Source organism: Rhineura floridana, chromosome 2 (assembly GCF_030035675.1).
Source record: "Rhineura floridana isolate rRhiFlo1 chromosome 2, rRhiFlo1.hap2, whole genome shotgun sequence".
Lineage (NCBI taxonomy): Eukaryota > Metazoa > Chordata > Lepidosauria > Squamata > Rhineuridae > Rhineura > Rhineura floridana.
In genome coordinates, this window is record NC_084481.1 from 44,417,928 (window position 1) to 44,437,263 (window position 19,336).

At 40.8% G+C, this 19,336-nt stretch overlaps 1 protein-coding gene across 3 annotated transcripts in view; it reads right to left on the bottom strand.

Moving 5' to 3' along the window:
* DYNC1I2 (dynein cytoplasmic 1 intermediate chain 2) overlaps positions 1-19,336 on the bottom strand; it is a 44,514-nt gene that overhangs the window by 10,224 nt on the left and 14,954 nt on the right. For 2 of the 3 annotated variants that reach the window (XM_061608499.1, XM_061608500.1), the window contains exons 5-6: positions 10,719-10,778; positions 8,969-9,084 (exon numbers count right to left, since the gene is read on the bottom strand). In XM_061608499.1, the coding sequence (XP_061464483.1) occupies positions 8,969-9,084; positions 10,719-10,778 (176 nt within the window). The remainder of the gene's footprint in view (positions 1-8,968; positions 9,085-10,718; positions 10,779-19,336) is intronic. The other variant, XM_061608501.1, reaches the window with a different exon arrangement.

Here is a 19,336-nt window from a genome sequence, read left to right on the forward strand (position 1 = left end):
AATTTTCACAACATATTCCCCAAACATACGCCTGTATAATCTAGAGTAAAACCTCCAAGATATTCAGAGATTTCAATTTTGAATTCCTAACCTCTACCCAGCATTTGTCATTTGACATAGGATATGCAAGCACACAGTTTTATGTAACATGCTGACATTTTAATGCTGCTGAATAAAGAAATAAAGTGTCTTAAATAGCCCACAGAGTTGCTGCTTCCTTGTGATATGGAACCATCAGTGTCTAATGGTTTTTTATACAGGACAGATGGCTTACATTAGTTTTCAAGATGCTAATCGGAGACACAAATTTTCCTAAAGATAATAGCGGAGAGATTACATTTTCTTTTCTGTCATTCTAAATGCAAGCCTCATTATCCTTATCATGTTTGCCAATGAGAATTTTAAAAGCAAAATGTGGTGTTTCTTAATTGCAACAAATAACATGGTGCTGATATTCTGAAATACTGAGAAGGTCTACAGCATTTTGCATTTCTAGATTTTTACGTCTGAATTAAGACAACCTAAAACACAACTTTTAACGATTATTATTGTTATCTTGCACATATCTTGCCTTTTCTTTTTCTGCTTCTTAGGGTAAGTTTTCCAAAAGACTTTTTTTTACTATTGGTTAAACAGCTATATCATCTGTCTACAAGAGAATGGCAGCAGGAGCCTGAAGCACACCTCATCACAAGTAATGAGATAGGATTCAACAAGGATGTGTTTGTTGCAGCCATCCCTCTGACCCATGTTCCAAGGCACCTACGGGGGGGGAACCCTAAGAGTGGTCAAGAGATGGGAACCAGCTGCCAAGCTATGGTCCCAGCAGCCAGGCCAGCTGACTAGACAGCAGCAACCAGATGGTACTGCTGGGATTGTCTTTCCCTGCTCTGAGGTGGCAATGGGATGGCACAGCATTTTTCTGCCTGACTGCTTCCAATCATGTTTTTTCTCCAATGGCAAGCCTGTGCAATTACTAGCTCTCCAGGAGGTCTACAGACAAGCCTTTACCCTGCAAACAAAAATACAGCTTGTAGGGCCTACCAGCTGCCAAACCACACACATAGTGATAGGCTGAAGCAAGATCTGGGAGGGGAAAAAAATCTTTCTAACTCCATAGTTTAGGCAATAAAAATATATCCGTACCTGAAGGAACAAATGCTTTAAATGACACTATATAATGCACACAATAATACAAACTCCAACTTAATCAAAATGATAATGACGTATGCCAATCTTACATTATATGAAATTGAGCGATTTTTACGTTCTGACAAGTTTACAGAACTAGGATAAATGGCATGAATGATTTCAATATATGCTCATACTTCTGAACCAAATGGTGAAGGTTAAAATCTTTCCTTTCAAGGGCCTCAATCAGCCACAAAGGAAAACAGTAATCACTGTCTTTTCAGCCAGCCCAACCGCATTTGTCAGCCCTTTCTCCGTCAATGCAGCCAGAGCAATCAACCTGCCAAACATTCAGAATGGAAAAACAATCTGAAAATACAGGGTATAATGCACCTGCCAGTGAAAATGGCCATTTCAAGAAAAGCTAGTGATCTCAGTGACCCTGCTGAGGAGGCGGTGGTGCAAAGGGGAAAGAACGCGTAAAAGAATTCTTAGTGATCTCCACTCTCTTGCACATTGACATTTCCTTACAAAGCATGCCAATTACAGCTTTTGTGCTACTTAAAAAAAAATGAAAGCTTTTCTGGGCAAAATAATCACACAGAGAAACAGAAAGACACTGCTCCTTTTTAGATGAATTTGTACATACAATGGACTATTAATCAGAAAACTGGGTAACGGAGAGATTCTATGCTATGTGCCTCAAACAAGATTTCCCCCCAAGCACTGGCGTAGGGAAAATTGATAAATGCTTAATTTTCATTTAATAGATGAAACACCACAAATAGCAAATTATGAGACAATGATTAGATTAAAGAATTTAACTGAATTAACTGTGAACTTTTTCTTTGTATGCAGACTTGCTGCAGCAAACAATGCCACAGAGACTTCAAAGCATTAATCCCCCTTACCCTTTATAAGTTGTTACACAAGCTCTCATGCCACAAAATTAAAAATGGAATGCCAGCCTCCCAAAGTCTGCCACACCACTCTGATTCTAAGTACCATTTTCAGTGACAGAAGTCAAATCCTTGTCAAATGCAAATGGTCAGCTCTTTAGTGCCTAAGTGACCTCATCCTATGCATATATTACGGAGAAGAGATCTTTTAGCCAGTTGCCCCTCCCTTTTCACATTTTCAGTGTAGATGGCGCATATTATGCAAACAAGATCCAAATTCATTCTCATGTTATACTCCACATTTGCTGTCAGTCCCTAGGAATTACTATTGCTTCATTCGAGTGCTATATATGTTATAACAACAATTACTTAAATATACATTAGATGCACTGGAGCAGTTTCTCATCCCTAGTTAAAACACCACATTTTTAGATATTTGTAAAAGCTGCCATATAGATGACAGGGAACTTTAACCCTATTGTGGTTACATTAGATTACTTAATAGCATGCTGGGAATAGAATCAAACCAACCATGGTGCAGGCAGAAGACAGTTTTCCTTGATCTAGCTTTTATTGACACTCACATCAAACAAAATTAATGGAAATAGAAATAAGCTCACTTCAGTATGCTATATACATGCAACTTATTCCAGAACTCCACCATTGCGGCATAAAGTCTTGGCTTTAATTATTCCCTCTGTTGGTCTACACTTTTTAGCTCGCCTTAGAAACTAGTAGACATTTCTGATTGCCACCAACCCCCCACCAACTTGGGGATGATATCCTGTCTCCCCCACAAAAAAAACACAGAGGCATTTGGAAGCGGTGCCTGCTGCTTTCAAAATGCCTCAGAAGTTCAACATGATGTCAGAAATGATCCCTTTGTCCATCTTTCACCACTCCAAAAGACATGCTTGTGACTGGTACAACACATAAAAGCACATTTTAAACTGCTTGTTCCATATATTTAGTTCACCGCCACACCAAATTGCTTTCTCCTGTACAGCACCGTGAAAATAAAGACCAGGGATGGGGAACCTGTGGCCTTCCAGATGTTGCTGGACTACAATTCCCATCAACCCTGGCATTGGCCATATTGATTGGGGCACATGGATTTAGAGCCTAAAAATATCTGCAGGGCCACAGGCTCCCCATACTCAATACACTGATTCCTCAAAATTCTTTCCACTTTGATAAAAAGTCTGGTTTGTGCTCTGGTCTTCCCTTGCTTGAGTAGTGCAACCTGGTACTCTCTGGCTTTCCCTTATTCCACTTCATCCCTCTCAACTCTCTCCAGAAGTCTACTGCCAAAATAACTCACCTTTTTCATTACCTCCTTAAATTCCTACACCAGATGCCTGCCATCTTCAGAATCCAACACAAACTACTTATTTTCCAAGCAAATAGGTCCTCGAACAACATAGTGAAGGGTAAAATACAAGCAATGATAAAATTACATATATCCTGTAATTCTCAGACTCCTGTGAGTTGGGTCACTATTATTTGCCATTCAGGCAGATGGCAAAATGAATTTGACAGCATAAGTAGATGACATTCTTATAATACCTCAAGGACTACCTGCTCCCATGTGAACCTACTCCATATTCCTCTGCCATCTGAAGTTCATTGGGTGGTGATGGGAGACATGGCCTTCTCAACTGTGGCACCCGTTTTATGAAGCTGCTTCCCCAGAGAGGCTCTGGTATTGTCCTTATACTCTTTTTCACACTCACTGAAAATATATTTTTCCAGGAATTTTATATTGTCTGCTTTCTTTTCCATTGGAATTTTAACTACTGCAGCAATTTGTGATTGTCACTTTCTGGTATTTACTGTATTTTATGTCCAATGTTGTACCCTGTTTTGAGAACCAAGGCTGAAGAGTGACTGATAAATGTTTTAATAGTAAAAAGCACTGCGGGGGGGGGGAAGCAAAAAAGGCCATCCATAGCCTTGTCTCCCTTCCATATGTCAAAATATGCCTGTCCATCACCTTTGCTTCTCTATTTCCATCATGTTAAGTCATCCAAATGTCACTTGCTTCTTTAAACAAGTCTGCTTTCCCTCTTGGTGTTAGGTGTTTCTTATGCCTATAGCATGTACATAACACCACCTGTCTCCCTTCCTTCAAACTTCTCTGCAAAGCACACTCTTTTGTGAATCCTTTCGATTAGACTTTTAGCTTTCACCCCCTGCTAAAACTAAGCCTAAGTACATTTAAATAAACACATGTTCTCTTCATCCCCACTGCAGCCATTCTTGCTTCCATCTCCTCCCTTCCTCAATGTGTCTCCTCTATATTGAATTTTAGCTTGTGGGCTCTTCAGGTGCAGGAACTGTCTTTTTGATTGTTGCTTTGTAAAGCACTGCACACACTTGATGACAAAAATAAAACCATCATATTGTTGACAGATGATGCGAGCAGACCTAAAGCTTTATCACCAAATTGCCATACATTATTTCTTCTCACCATAGACACTTTTGAAAAAGCATAATTTGGGAAGGCAATTTCTTGGTGTCTAAAGCTTCCCATCTCTCTCCCATTTCAAAGTATTAGTTGTTGTGAATATAGATGTACAATATGATAGCCCAGTTTGAATGCCATAATAAATGAGGGGTAGCCAAAGTGGTGCCCTCCAGATGTTGTAGACTGCAACTTCCATCAGCCCCAGCCAGCACAGCTGATGGTCAGGAATTATGGGAGTTGCAGTCCAAAATATCTGGAGGGTACCATGTTGGCTTCTCCTGCATTAAATTAGAGTTTACAACAGGGGTGGCTAAACCTGTGGCTCTCCAGATGTAGCTGGACTACTAGCCATACTGGCTTGGGCTGATGCGAGTTAGGGAACAGCAACATCTTGAGGGCCACAGGTTAGCCAACCCTGATTTAAAACAAACTATGATTTAATGTGAATGAGAAGTGTGCTGGTACAGGCTGCTCAAAAGGTCTCAATGCACTCCTCCCCCTGCTCAGCACAGACAAATCAAGCCAGAGTCTAGCTTGTGGTGTCATCTGAACGTGGGCTCACGATTAGTTTCCTCCATGCAAACCACAGTTAGCCAAGAACAAAGCCAGGTTACAATTTATGGTAATTTGAGGAAACAAACCACAAGCCCAGACAACACACCAAGCCAGAGTATGGTTTGTTTCATTCACAGTGAGACAGAATTGGGGGTGGGGACAAACTTCTGAGCAAAGTGCACCAGTATGTTGCTCATTTACATTCAACCATAGTTTGCTTTAAACTATGGTTTAATGTGATACATGAACCAGGTTGATGTATTAAAATATTTGTACCAAATAGAATGGAACATTCCACATCTATTAGATGATGACAAGGGCAGCTATACCAGTTCTTGATTATGTTCAAGTCAATTTTTTGAGAAGCTCCTATTTCCAGCCTCATTTCTTTTGTTACTTTAGCCGATTTATTATTCTTTATCTAGGATTCACACTGATATTACACAAATGCTTAGTTTATTTCACATTCTTTTAAACATATCCCTAAAAACTTTTAATAGACACAAAGAACATGACAATGAAAAGTGGAGCTGTATGTCAAATTATTTTATTGATGAATATTCATTACACTATGCTAAGTGGTTAATTCTGTGTTTTTTCCTTGACAGAGGATCTAAGGTTATAAGACAAGCATTAAAATGTGTAAAAGTAGCAGTTACTTCTTAAAATGCCAAATCCCTTGTCAATTGATGGTAAATCCAAGTTTAATGAACCAGCGAAGTTTTACTTTGCGTTAACATCAAAATTGTGATGTATTTTGGAGAGATGGAAAGAAAAGCAGAGCCTGATATTAGACAGCACCCAGCAATAACACTAGAGAATGAAGTTCCAGTTGTCTTTGTAATCTGTTGCTGCAGAGTAGGTTAATCAAAGTTAAATCATCTGTGAAATGGGTGGCTTTTGTTAAGCTAAAGGCGTCTTCAGATCATATTTGCCATCTGTATTTCATTTTATATTTTAAGCAGGTACAAAGCCAAAAATATTCCTTAAAAACAATACCACTTTGGAAATGCTGTGTTGTTCAGACACTATTTTTATTACACAAGTATCTGGGGAATCCACATCTTGAATTATTAGAATTCAAAAAGTTTGACAATATCAAAAGATGATTTTATTTTAAAGAAACACCTGTGAGGAACCTGCAGCAGCAGCAGCACAGAGAGAAAGCACGCTATGGAATCCTGCATTATACAAACTCTGTCCACTTTTGGCTCTGGCTGCTCCCACCACTGGCATTCAGCCCTTGATGGATTACTCCAAAGGGAATAGAGCCCTTAACAGGAAAAAAAACCCTCCCCCACTTAAAATAGTCTCAACAGCAGTGATAGCACCACAGTTTGCCTTAGTTTCTTTCCTCTCTCATTCTTTTAGAAGTAGTATAACAACAAAGTACTGACAGTGACACCTAGCAGTAACATTGAAAGATAACAACTACAGGTTTTCATTCAACAGAGTCTAGCTGACTGTTACTGGTATCAGTGAATAACTGGCAGGCAATCTGGTCACTATGAATTCCCCGAAGATACACATCAACATTCAAACCTCTAGTGACTATCTTAACCTGGACACATTTCCTCAATGTACTTCTCAGCTCAAGGGAAGCAGAAAGACAAAGTGGGACGAAATCAATACAGTGAACACTATACTACATGGTATCTTGGCCTCAGTCCACACTGTTCTGTAGCAGAACTTGCTCTGACAATTAAAGGTAACAAGTATTTGCACCACCTTTTATTCTCTCATTGCTTTGGAATTAGTTGCTCATATTCTGGGATCAGAGTACAAGACTGGAAAAAGATATGCAAGTTTCTGTTAGCACACAGTACTCTATCCAGGAATATTATTTTATTGTGGGAACACTCTAAGAAGAATTAGATGGACAGGCTGTGGTTAAGAACATAAGTAATGTCATACTGGGCTAGACCAATAGCCCATCTGCCCATCATTCTGTCTCCAACAGTGTCCAGAAATGGATGCTTGAGGATGTCTATAGAACAGAGCAATTACGGAGTGATTTCTCTCCAGTTGTTCATTTCTGACATCCAACAGTCACAGACTTTGGAACACTGAACATGAGATGATCACTAACGAACCTATCCTCCATGACTTTTCTAATAATTTTCAGATCCAGGAAAGAGATGGGTCTTTACTTCTGTAACCAATTCTCCAAGTTCATCATGTGCTAGGCATGTAAAAATTACTGAACACTGTGCATCATACTGCTTCCTAGGGCTTCTACAGAAGGTCAAAATAGACAGAGCACAGATGGACATTCACAGAGTTAAGTTATTTTTGCATGACGCTATGGCACTTTCAAGGTTAAATTTCATGTGTAATTTGTACTGAGAACTAGTTCAGCAAGACTGATCTTGGTAATTAAAAAGCAAAAAACCCCAACAACAATCATTTAGTATTCATATACTCAAGTTGGATATGCTCATATGTCAGAAGCAGCAGAAAACGATCACAGAATTAAACTCCACCCTATTAAGCAAAAGGGCTGTCAGGGCGTCTCAATGAAGCACACATGTTCGTATGCCTCTAAATGAAAACTAAGTACAGAATCAAAGTAAAAGCTAAATCACTTTCCACACACTTCCTTTTGTTAAAAGTGGCCTTGAAAGTTCTTTGAACTGAAAGAGAGAGCATCAAATGTTATAAAGTTATATTCCTTGTATTACAGTAGTCGAACAGACTAGCAAATCATCTTTCTTCTGTTCCCCATGTTGTCATAGCCGCACAAAGCTTGAGGGAAAGCTATATGCATGCATAAGCAAGAACAATGTGCACTTCTGAGTTTTGATACTCTGAGGTTTTTGCTGCAACACCTCCTATTGCCAAAGAAGAAAACCACTTTTCATTTTAGCATATGGCTTGCCCGTTAGCCTGCCACAGATGCTGCAACAAAAACTTCAAAAAAGCTGTGCATGGATCTCACTGCTATGTGCATATGCCTTCTTTGCACTGTGGACATAATTAGTTCCACTGTTTACCTTATGTAAAAGAAACTCTATGAACTCTTATTATTCTAGACGGAATTTTTTTTATTTGACAAAATAGAGAACTCAGTTAAAATAAATAGGTTTGGATCCAGACTTGCCCCTCCAAATGTTAGAAGGGCTCCTTCTGCTCAGAGAAAACAAAGATCCAGTGGAGGCTCCCTGCTGGAGGAAGATGGGCCAGTGATTTTCACTGATTTCCCCTTTCCTATGCAGCCCCCTCACCCTGTTCCTGAAAGTCACTCCAGCTCTCTGGAGCAGCTTTTCATAGCGCACAAGGAGCTGTAAAAAGACAAGAGGAACTGACAAAAATCAGTCTGAACAGAACCCCATCCACCTGTCAAATTTGGTCCATGGGGCTAGATCCCGATAAGGATTTGGCCCGCTCAGAATCAAAAAGGTTCCCCACCCGTGCCACAGTGCACAAGTCTAGATTCAACCTCCAGAGTTAAGGAACAGACCATTTAATGAATAAACCAGCATTCATCAAACCCAAAGTCACCAGCAAAAATAGTATTTATTTATTTATTATTTTATTTATATCCCACCCTTCCTCCCAGCAGGAACCCAGGGCAGCAAACAGAAGCGCTAAAAACACTGTAAAACATCATAAAAAAAGGTAAAGGTGTCCCCGCACTTGTAGTGCGAGTCGTTTCCATCTCTTAGGGTGACGTCTTGTGACATTTACTAGGCAGACCATATATATGGGGTGGGATTGCCAGTTCCGTCCCACAAGCTTTAAAAAATCTTTTAAAAAAGAGTTAAAAACATTATTAAAAAAATATATTAACAAGCAATTCTAACACAGAAATGCAAACATTTCTTGTTAAAGAAGCGGGAACTTTCTGGTAGTATAACACACCCTCTTCATGTGAAGTTTTAAAGACAAAGGAATAGTAATAACAATTCATATTCACCTTCCTTTGGCTGCGTCATAACTGGTGTTTGGGTCTCCTTTGTGTATGTGACCATTTCTCGAGGAGGAAAGTCAACTTGCGTAATTTTGGACATTGCAAGTTTAATAGGTCCACGTCTAAAAAAATGGGGAAAATTATAAAGCAACCATAAATTATTTAACTTATACAGAACAAATTTGTGCAAAGATAAGACAATCCATCATACTCTCACTCTTACTTAAGTACTAAATTTAACTATTGCTGAATATTATATATTATTTTGTTCTTTTAAACAAAAAACCAACATTGGAGGAAAAACAAAGGAAAACTAATAAGTCTTCAAGAAACTGATTAGTTTGCTATATTGCTTTTTCAGTTGACAGAAACATTAGCCCAGATGATTAATATTTATTGGGTTTTAAACAATTAATGCTATCATATATAAAAATGGGACCCTGCTATTTCCCCACAGGCTCCTATACCCAGCCCACTCTATTCAGCAGTGTAACCCGACCCCCAGGAAAGGCTTTCCAGGGACAGGAAAGTCACCTTCTGCTCACCTCCTGTTGATAGCATTTCTCTGAACCAAACAAACATAAAATGTGTGAATTCTGTGTGAACACAATACAATTGCAATTTGACTTGCAAGAGTGTTAAATTGAAATAAATCTAATATAATTAAGAAAATCACTATGTAATAACCTCTGCATTCGCTAATTGGTGAGATTCCCAGGAAATTCTTTGACTTAGATAAGGAGTCTTTGGCCCAAGGGCCATATTCATCCTTGCCCAACCTTTGAGGATGCCAGTGGCGTGAGTGGCCAAAGAGTATGGCCACCCCATTCTTGCAAGCACACTCTCACAAGCACACACAGCTCCTCCTCCTGAGGTGATCCACGCATGACAACTGAGAAGGGAGGCAATTGCTCCCTCCCCACTCATCAAATTATCAGTCTTACTGTGTGTAGAGGGCAATTTACATCCCCATCAGGGCACTAGACTGAGTGGAGAGGTTTAAACCTCTGTACCCACACCAGCACTGTGTCTACTTTAAAACATATTTTTGCTGCCACTGCCAAAATCAGTGGAGTCATGGGGCACCTGATCGAGCCCCCAGGCTAGCCATTCTGATCTCAAGATATGCATAATGCCTAAGTTTGCACCTAATAAGGCAAAACCCATAATCTACTGGCCCTCTTCTCTGTTTTATATGAATAATACTGCATATTTATATGGAATTTTTCCTAACTGCCTAAAGCAATTCACATATATTATCTCAATGATCCTTGAAGTTAGCCCAGTATTATTGCTATATTAAAGGTGTGCAGCCTTAGGCAAGCCATTCATGAACACCTTGCTGTGAAGGTCGAAAAGCCAACTTTTTTAAAAAAAACCTGAGAACCAAGAAATCTTTAATAAATCAGAAATCTTCAAAAAATTAGTTACATTAAGATGCTGAATATAAATTCAGAAGTTGCAATCTAGAAATGTATGTGCATCAGGTTTGAGCTCACCTATTTGTTAGGTCATATATCAAACAGCTCTCCCCAAGCACACACATTTTTCTGGTTTAACATACAGATTCAATGTGGAGTGGCTGATAAATAAACTGCACACCACACATCACTATCATTTAAGGGTGTAGATGTGACTTTAACTACTCATAGCTAAAATTGGTTTACATATTGTTGTCTTTTAAGAAATGAACTAATTTGGATTATAAAAAACAATCATTACACAAAGATGGAAGATAAAAAAATCTCTGCTATACCCCAGATCGGAATCAGAGTGAAGCTGAAGAACTGATGGATCAGTATCCCAATGCAGCGTCCTGACAACACAGGTTGAAAAACAACCATGCAGCATTAGCAAAAAAAGGCCACAGATTAGTGAAGCAAATACATTCTATGAAATGTTAAAACTATTGTAAGCTACAGTAATATCATGGCTTCAGAAACAAACAATTGCCAGAAATGTCAGTTAGTGGAAAAAGAGTGGACATTCAGTGCTACAACAGTACATGCAATATACCAGTTAAAATACAAACATACAATTCAGAGCAATTAGTAGAGAGGTAAAATTTAGTCGACCAATCAGCATGATTAATTGACTACAGCCTGGCAAAAATTGAGCAAAGGTTTTTAAAAGTAATTTCAAAAAAATTAATATAAAATGTTAATATGAAACCTGTGGAAGGCAGGAATTGCCATATCAGATGTTCCTCATTTCTCACACAGGAGGAAAGTGCTCTTCTTAGATGTGCATGTGTTGCATCAGGCTCTACAAAGAGTAGGGTTCTTTCCCCTCAGAACTTATTCATATGCAGTTGGACACATATTTAAAAGTTATACCATAAAAACAAAAATGTCTTTAATTAGGCAATAGCCCAAGTATTTAGAGATGCATTCAGTCAAAGCTAATTTCTGTGGATTTGTAGGACATAGTCTTGCAAAACAACCAGTGAAGAGTTTATTAATACTATCCAGTGATATAGATTTAGTAGTGTCACTAGAGATCCAGTTTGTTAGCATATTGTAATCTTGCCCCAAGCATTAAATATGTTCAGGAAATTGTCATATTGGTAAAGGAAATGAGTCACCACATAAACCTTTGGGTGCAGGAAAAAGTGCTTTTCCACTGGGAGATACTACTGCTAGTGTTTCCAAGATGTGACATTGCTATAATTATGGGTTAAGCACTGCCTTGGGCTTATGTCATTTAATTTAAAGCCAACTCAACACAGTCAATGTTGTAGTGAACAGCAAGCTGAACAGTGTGATCCTAAGAACACTTACTCAGAAGTACATCCTGCTGAATTTGAGGTTTACTTCCTTGTAAGTATACTTAGAACAGCAACCATTTATTTAGAAAATATTTCATAGAACAAATATATACAGCAACATCCCAAAACAAAATATTAGTTTAATCTGTATGAACATTTTATATATTTTAGTCTTGCAACCTACTGAAAATGCTAGGAAAACAAAGCAAAGCAAGTTTAAATAAACACATTTATCAGAGATTCTAATGACTCTGATAATTCTGATTCTGATATAATTTATCACAATAATCAAAATCCTGAATAATTTGGAATAAGTCTAGTCCTGGTCACTGAGGGCTTTAAAGGTTAACACAAGTGGTCAGACAAACACACAACATACGCTTATCCTCTCAGGCATAAAGTATATTCACTACTAGGCAAAAAAACCCTGCGGTTTAAGAACAGGAAATTGAGCAGCTATAGTGAATGCACCAGGGGAGCAGGAGACCTGACCTCCTCTCTGAGATATTGTATTGCCATACAAATTTGTAAAACTGTAAACACAATTTGGGTTGGTTTTTCACAGTCCAATCCACTTCCTGTGTAACTTGGAAAAATTTGGTAACATGTGCCTCTGAGCATATGGTGAGTGGCGGTAACAAAGATAATTACATTTTCATATGTTTCTTGGTGTTCTTCTACTTTGCTTCTTTTCTGTGTTACTACTGTTTCTACAGAGAATCTAATATAGAAAATTATATTTCTCTCATTATTCATCCTAGAAATCTGGGTCAAATTCATTTTTACTAATTTCAAAGCCTTTCTATTGGTCAATGTCATATGATGGTGAAGACAGCCTTTTGTGTTTCAAACTGGAGGTTATGCTCTATTTCTATTTTGGGTGCATTCACAGATGAATCTGAAACAGCAGTTTGATGTAAAATCAGGCACATTACCATAGATTTCTACTTAAGCAATAACTCTAGCTGTTGGGGGAAAAAGTTGACCTGCCCAAGATGTATGTTTTCAACCTGCTATGCTTAAACTACTCCACTTAAGGAAAGGTGAGCATGGTCAATTAAAAACATAGAGCACACCTAGAATTTTGCTAGAATATATTTCACACCCTCCCCCAGTTTTATCTTGTGCAAACTGAGACACTCCTCACGTCCACTGGAAACTATTCTGCAGAACAGTCTGTACCATTATTCCACAATTGGTTTTGGAGCTTTTTTTTTACTATTGCAAAGTGTTGCTATAGTTCACATATTTGTTATGTAAATTTGTGTAGATATTAGCAAAGATCATCAATGGTCTGAAACGCATGTGTGCCGGTGTGTGTATTCACCTAAGTGGCAGGCTTTTACCCTGCATTGAGATCACTGAAACTGAAGACTTAATAAAATAAGAAAAGCTACTTTATTTATAGAAATACAAAGTAGATAGGAAAGGCATACCTAGTTCTAACTAACTAACTAAGTTGGAGGCGCAACGCCCAGGTTTGGGAGTGGCCCTCATGGTGCAGGAGGAAGAGAGTAGAGACAAAGGGATGTCTCCTCTCTCTCAGTTGAAGAAGAGAAGAAAGAAAGGGAGGAAGGAGGAGGGGCACATAAGCTTCCCTAAGGGTAGTCAAACCTAGCCATCTAGAGGACCCTAACTCTATCTCCCTTCTGGAACATAAACAACAGAACAAAACAGGAGTTGCTCTTGCCCCACTTCCAACAATATTCACAGAAACAGAAGCAAAAGAAAATGATTTACTATAGGAAACTTCACTAAAATTGCAAAGTAAATCAGACATACTTAAAGTGACTATCTGAACTATATCAGCTGTCTTAAATATTGTTGCTTCCTCCCTGCTAAAGCAAGATCAGCACAGCACATGTCTTGTTTCTGTTATTGGGCTGTTATTGGGGCTGATTGCAGGTGTTGCCACCACTCACCATATGCTCAGAGGCACACGTTACCAAATTCTTGCAAGCTACACAGCAAGTGAATTACACTGTGAAAGACCAACCCAAATTGTGTTTGCATGTTGACAAATTTGTAGGGCAGTACAATATCTCAGAGGAGGTCAGGTCTCCTGCTCCTCTGGTCCATTCACTATAGCTGTCCAATTTCCCTGCTTTTTAAAGTTTGATAGAAATATCTGTGGGCTGTAGGTACATTCTTAAACCACAAGGTTTTTTGCCTATTAGTGAATTCATTATTAGGCAAGACAACTAGGACCTACAACATGTGTTTTTTTGCCTATTAGTGAATTTCTCTGCTTTTTAATCCAGGAGGTAAGAAATGGGATCCTGTGCAAGTTTACTGAGAATGGATTGATCATTTACATGCTTATTGAGTTCAGTGGGATTTACCCCCCTACAATCATGCTTAGGATAGGTGAAACTGACCACAGGGATAAGGGGGGGGAGGGGAGTAGGCAGGAGGGGGAGGGCAGGTTTGATCATTTGCATGTTTATTGAGTTCAGTGGGATTTACTCCCTTGCACTCATGCTTAGGATAGGTAAACCTGACCATGGGGAGGGAGATCTTGATTGGGCAGGGGAGGAGGAAAAAGGAAGAGGGGAGGGGAGGAAGAAGGGAGGGAAAGGAGGGGAAAGGCAGGTCTGATCATTTGCATGCCTATTGAGTTCAATGGGATTTATTCCCATACAATCATGGCTAGGATATGTAAAACTGACTACAGGGGAGGGGGAGGTGATCAAAAGAAGGGGGAAGGAGATTGGAAGGGGATGGGGAGGGATGAAGGAAGGGGGAGGGAAGGGGCAAAAGAGAGGTGATGTGAGGGAGGAGGAGGGGAGGGCAGGTTTGATCATTTTCATGCTTATTGAGTTCAGTGGGATTTACTCCCGTGTAATCATTCTTAGGATAGGTAAAACTGACCATGGGGGAGGGAGAAGGAGGAGGAGGGGGAAGGAGAAGGGGAAAGGAGGGGATTGGAAGGGGGAGGGAAGGGGCAAGAGGAAGGGGATAGCAGGGAGGAGGAGGGGAGGGCAGGTTTGATCATTTGCATGCTTATTGAGTTCAGTGGGATTTACTCCTGCGCAATCATGCTTAGGATAGGTGAAAATGACCTAGAGGAGGGGCAGGGAGGGGAGGGGCAGGGAGGGCGAGGGAGGAAGGGTGAGGAGGAAGGGAGGAGATTGTATGGGTGGGCACTGGGCAGAGGGGAGGCCCCTTTCCTTTCCAATAGGAAAAAATTGTGAACAGTATCATTCTTTTTCAGGGTCTTCCCCACCTTTTTATTCTATAGCACACACCTGCAGCCTCACACCCAAATTTAAACCAAAGCTGTCCCTGGCCACATCTACACCAGACCTTTATTTCACTTTAGACCAGCCTTTCTCAACCAGTGTTCCTCCAGATGTTGCTGGACCACAATTCCCATCTTTCCTGAACATTGGCATTGCTGGCTGAGACTGATGGGAGTTGTGGTCCAACAACATCTGGAGGCATACTGGTTGGGAAAGGCTGCTTTAGACAGTCACGGCTTCTCCCAAAGAATCCTGGGAAGTGTAGTTAGTGAAGGATGCTGAGAGTTGCTAGGAGATGCCCTGTTCACCTCACAGAGCTTCAATCAGAACAGCTGACTGTTAAACTACTCTGGCTACTGGAGCTCTGTCAGGGGAGTAAGAGTCTCCTCTCAGCACCCTTTACAAAATAACTTCCCAGGATTCCTTGGGGGAAGCCATGACTGTCTAAAGTGAAATAAAGGTCTGGTATGGGTGTGGTCCCTTGATTAGGCAAGAGCAGCAGCTGGGATTCTGTCTTTTAGAACACTGACAGTTCTTACTGAGCACGCCCGATCTTATCATTGAATTCAGTGCTAAATTTCTTAAATTAATTAAATATCAGCTAGGCATTTTTCAAACTTTTAAACTGCAGAACATGAAGGTCAGAGTATGGGGCAAGGTCAATAATAGGATTACAGGTACTCTGTGAACATGGCTGATTTTTAATTAATGTCAACAAATTATGAGAACTTCAACAGAAAAAAGTCCAAAAGGCGTCTGGTTTTTTCCTCTCTCTTTTTACACTTTTAACTCTCAATTCTCTCTGACTGTTTTGTATATCACCATGAAAATGTAGAGGGTTGTTAAGCAAGCATTTCTGAGTTCATGACTATAAGTTTCGTTTTGAAATGAGTTTATGGGAAGCATCAGAATGGCATGGGGGGAATTTTCAATATAACATTGCAGAATGTGAAAAATCCATGCTGACTATAGTATACAGCCACTCTCATGGCTGTATAATGTAGGCAGAAAGAGATTCCCCCCACCCCGCTGTTTGGTTGGGAAGAGGGAAGCTGCAAGGAGCTACAGGGGCCACTGTTGACCACTGATGTTAAATTTGCTCCCTGGAATCAACCCAAGTTAGGTCTCCTCTGTTCCCTAGAAAAACCAACTCCAAATATAGGTCTTTAAATCTCTAAATTACTTGGTATCGGGATGTTAAGAAGGGCCATCTTCTTCCGTATGTGGTCCAGTGGGGATCTCATTACTGCCTCCTTCTGAATGACTGGAAACAGCAGCTCCATTAAAGACACATTAAATACCATGTTGACTAGTTAAAAAGAAACATTTCCCAGCTACTCATTACAATCTAAGATGAGCATGGGTCAGGAGGATACACTGTGATCTTGACAGCCCCAGGCACCTTGCCTGCATCCTCAGCTGAAAATGATGGAAACTCATGCAAGCAACTGCAATGAGAGTAGCCAAAAGAACTTTCTGCACCAATTCTACAATCAATGTTATCAGTCTACAGGAGCTCAATCTCCCTCTGCAAACACCTTGTCCATGTGACTACTGGTATGGAGTGTTTGCACCTTGTGTTGGGTCAGTGGGACAGACTGGGGATTCTGTTGGTGTACTGCCCACCCCGCTGCCCAACAGACTCCCTAGCTGAGCTGAAAGAGGTGGTCTTGGGTTTACTGTTGAGATCCCCCAGACTGTTGGTTCTGGGGGATGTCAACATCCATGCTGAGGCCACCTTATCCGGGGCGGTTCAGGATTTCATGGTTCCCATGACAACCGTGGGACTGTCCCAACATGCCATTGGCCCAACACATGTAGCAGGGCATACTCTAGATGTGGTTTTTGCAACTGGACATGGAGATGGTGATCTGAATGTTTGGGGCCTTACATCAGTCCCTCTGTCATGGACAGATCACTGCTTGCTGAAGTTTAGACTTACAGTGGCTTTTCCCCTCTGCAAGGGTGGAGGACCTATTAAGGTGGCCCGCCCCCAGAGACTAATGTATCCAGATGGTTTCCAAAGGGCTCTGGGGAGTTTTCCAGCTGATAAGGCTGGCGCTCCTGTTGAAACCCTGGTTGAACTATGGAATACAGAAATGACCCGGGGGTTTGACATGATTGCTCCTGAGCGCCCTTTCCTGTGTAGAGCTCATACGGCTCCATGGTATACCCCAGAACTGAGAGCGATGAAACAATATAGGAGATGGCTTGAGTGCAGATGGAGAGGAACTTCTGGTGGATGCAGGTACATACTGGTAAGTGCCTACGGTAAGCTGTATTTAGGGGCAGTGAGGGCAGCAAAAAAACAATATTTTGCTGCCACTATCAAATCATCAATCTGCCGCCCAGCGGAACTCTTCAGAATTCTCTGGGGGCTATTACACACTAGCCCCAAGGACATGGTAGAACCATCTGAGGCCCACTGTAATGAATTTGCTAGGCACTTCCAGGATATAACCTTTAGCATCCGCCAGGACTTAGACTCCAGTGTTATACAAGGTGAATCAAATGGGGTATCCAGAGCACAGCCTTGGATGAGTTTCAGTTGGTGCATCCTGAGGACATTGACAAGGTGCTTAGTTTGTGCAACCACTTCTGTGCTGGATCCTTGCCCTTCTTGGCTAATAAAAGCTAGCAGGGATGGAACAGCCGGTTGGGCCAGGGAAGTGATTAATGCCTCTCTGCAAGAGGGGGTGGTCCCTGGCTGCCTGAAAGAGGCAGTAGTGAGACCACTCCTGAAGAGACCCTTCCTGGACCCAGAAAATCTTAATAACTATAGGCCGGTAGCAAATGTTCCATTCCTGGGCAAGGTGCTTGAACGAGTGGTGGCAGGCTAGCTCCAGACACTCTTGGATGAGACCAATTATCTGGATCCATTTCAGTCTGGTTTCAGGCCTGGTTTTGGCAAGGAAACAGCCTTGGTCGCCCTGTATGATGACCTCTGTCGGGAGAGAGGCAGGGGGAGTGTGACTCTGATGATTCTCCTTGATCTCTCAGCAGCTTTCGATACCATCAACCATGGTATCCTTCTGGGAAGACTGGCTGAGTTGGGAGTGGGAGGGACTATTGCAGTGGTTCCACTCCTACTTTCCTACTAAAAAGCCTCAAATGCTGCACCATTTCCTCATAGGGGAGTCACTCCATCCCCTTGATCATCTTGGTTGCCTTTTTTGAACATTTTCCTGTTCTGTATCATTCTTTTTAGGTGAGGCAAGCAAATGCAGTCACATCATAGATTTGTATAGTGGCATTATGATATCAGTAGTTTTATTTTCAAATCAAAAAATTTGTAAAGATGTTTTTAAAGCTTTTTTTAAAAAATGTATTTTAAAGTCTGTTTTTATGATGTTTTAAAGTGTTTTTAGCATTTCTGTTTGCTGCCCTGGGCTCCTGCTGGGAGGGTGGAATATAAATCAAATAATAAATAAATAAATAAAATTCCTTTCCTAATGATCCTTATCATGGAATTCACCTTTTTCACAGTTGTCACACACTGGGTCAACATTTTCATCCAAATATCCACTATGACCCCATGGACTCATTCTTGGTCAGTCACTGCCAGTTTAGACCCCCATGAGTATATATGTGAAGTTTTTTGCCCCAACATCTGCTCACATTAAATTGCATTTGCCATTTTACCACCCATTCACTTAGTTTGGAGAGGTTGTTTTGGAGATCTTCACAATCTTTGTTTTAACCACCCTGAACAATCTAATATCATCAGCAAACTTGGCCACCGCACTGCTCTCCCCAACTCTAAATCTTTATGAACAAGTTAAAAAGCACAGGTCCCAATATTGTTCATTGGGGGACTCTGTGATGCGTCCTTCCCTGGCTCTCCCTGTCAGGTTCCTACCTGCGCATGGCTACTGCCTGTCTCTAGGCACCACCAGGGACTCCACCAGTCCGGACCGCTCTCTCTTATGATTTCTCTCCCCGCTCTAGCACAGATCTCAACAGATCCCCCTGCTAGGCAACCACCAGTAACGTCCCAATACTAGTATTCCCAGAGACTCTGAATACTGGTATTGTTATTCTCTTCACCGCTGCCACTATTTGTTACAGTTCCCCTTCAGCCTTGGTCATTACCTTACCCTCCCTTCTGGTCTGTGAAACCCCAGCCAAGGATCAGCCCTTTGGTAAACCAAGTTAAGTATTTATTACAGATAACAAAGCTAACAAGATTAACAAGATTTCTTCTTAAGGCACATAAGCATATGGTTTTACTCAATACTAATCCGAACTCCACCTCCCTCCTTCTTCACTCTCTCTTGACAAACAACTCTCTCAAACCCCACCAAGCAATCCACTCTTTCTCTTCTCCCCCCTATTCCACAATTTACCACCTCACATTCACCCAGA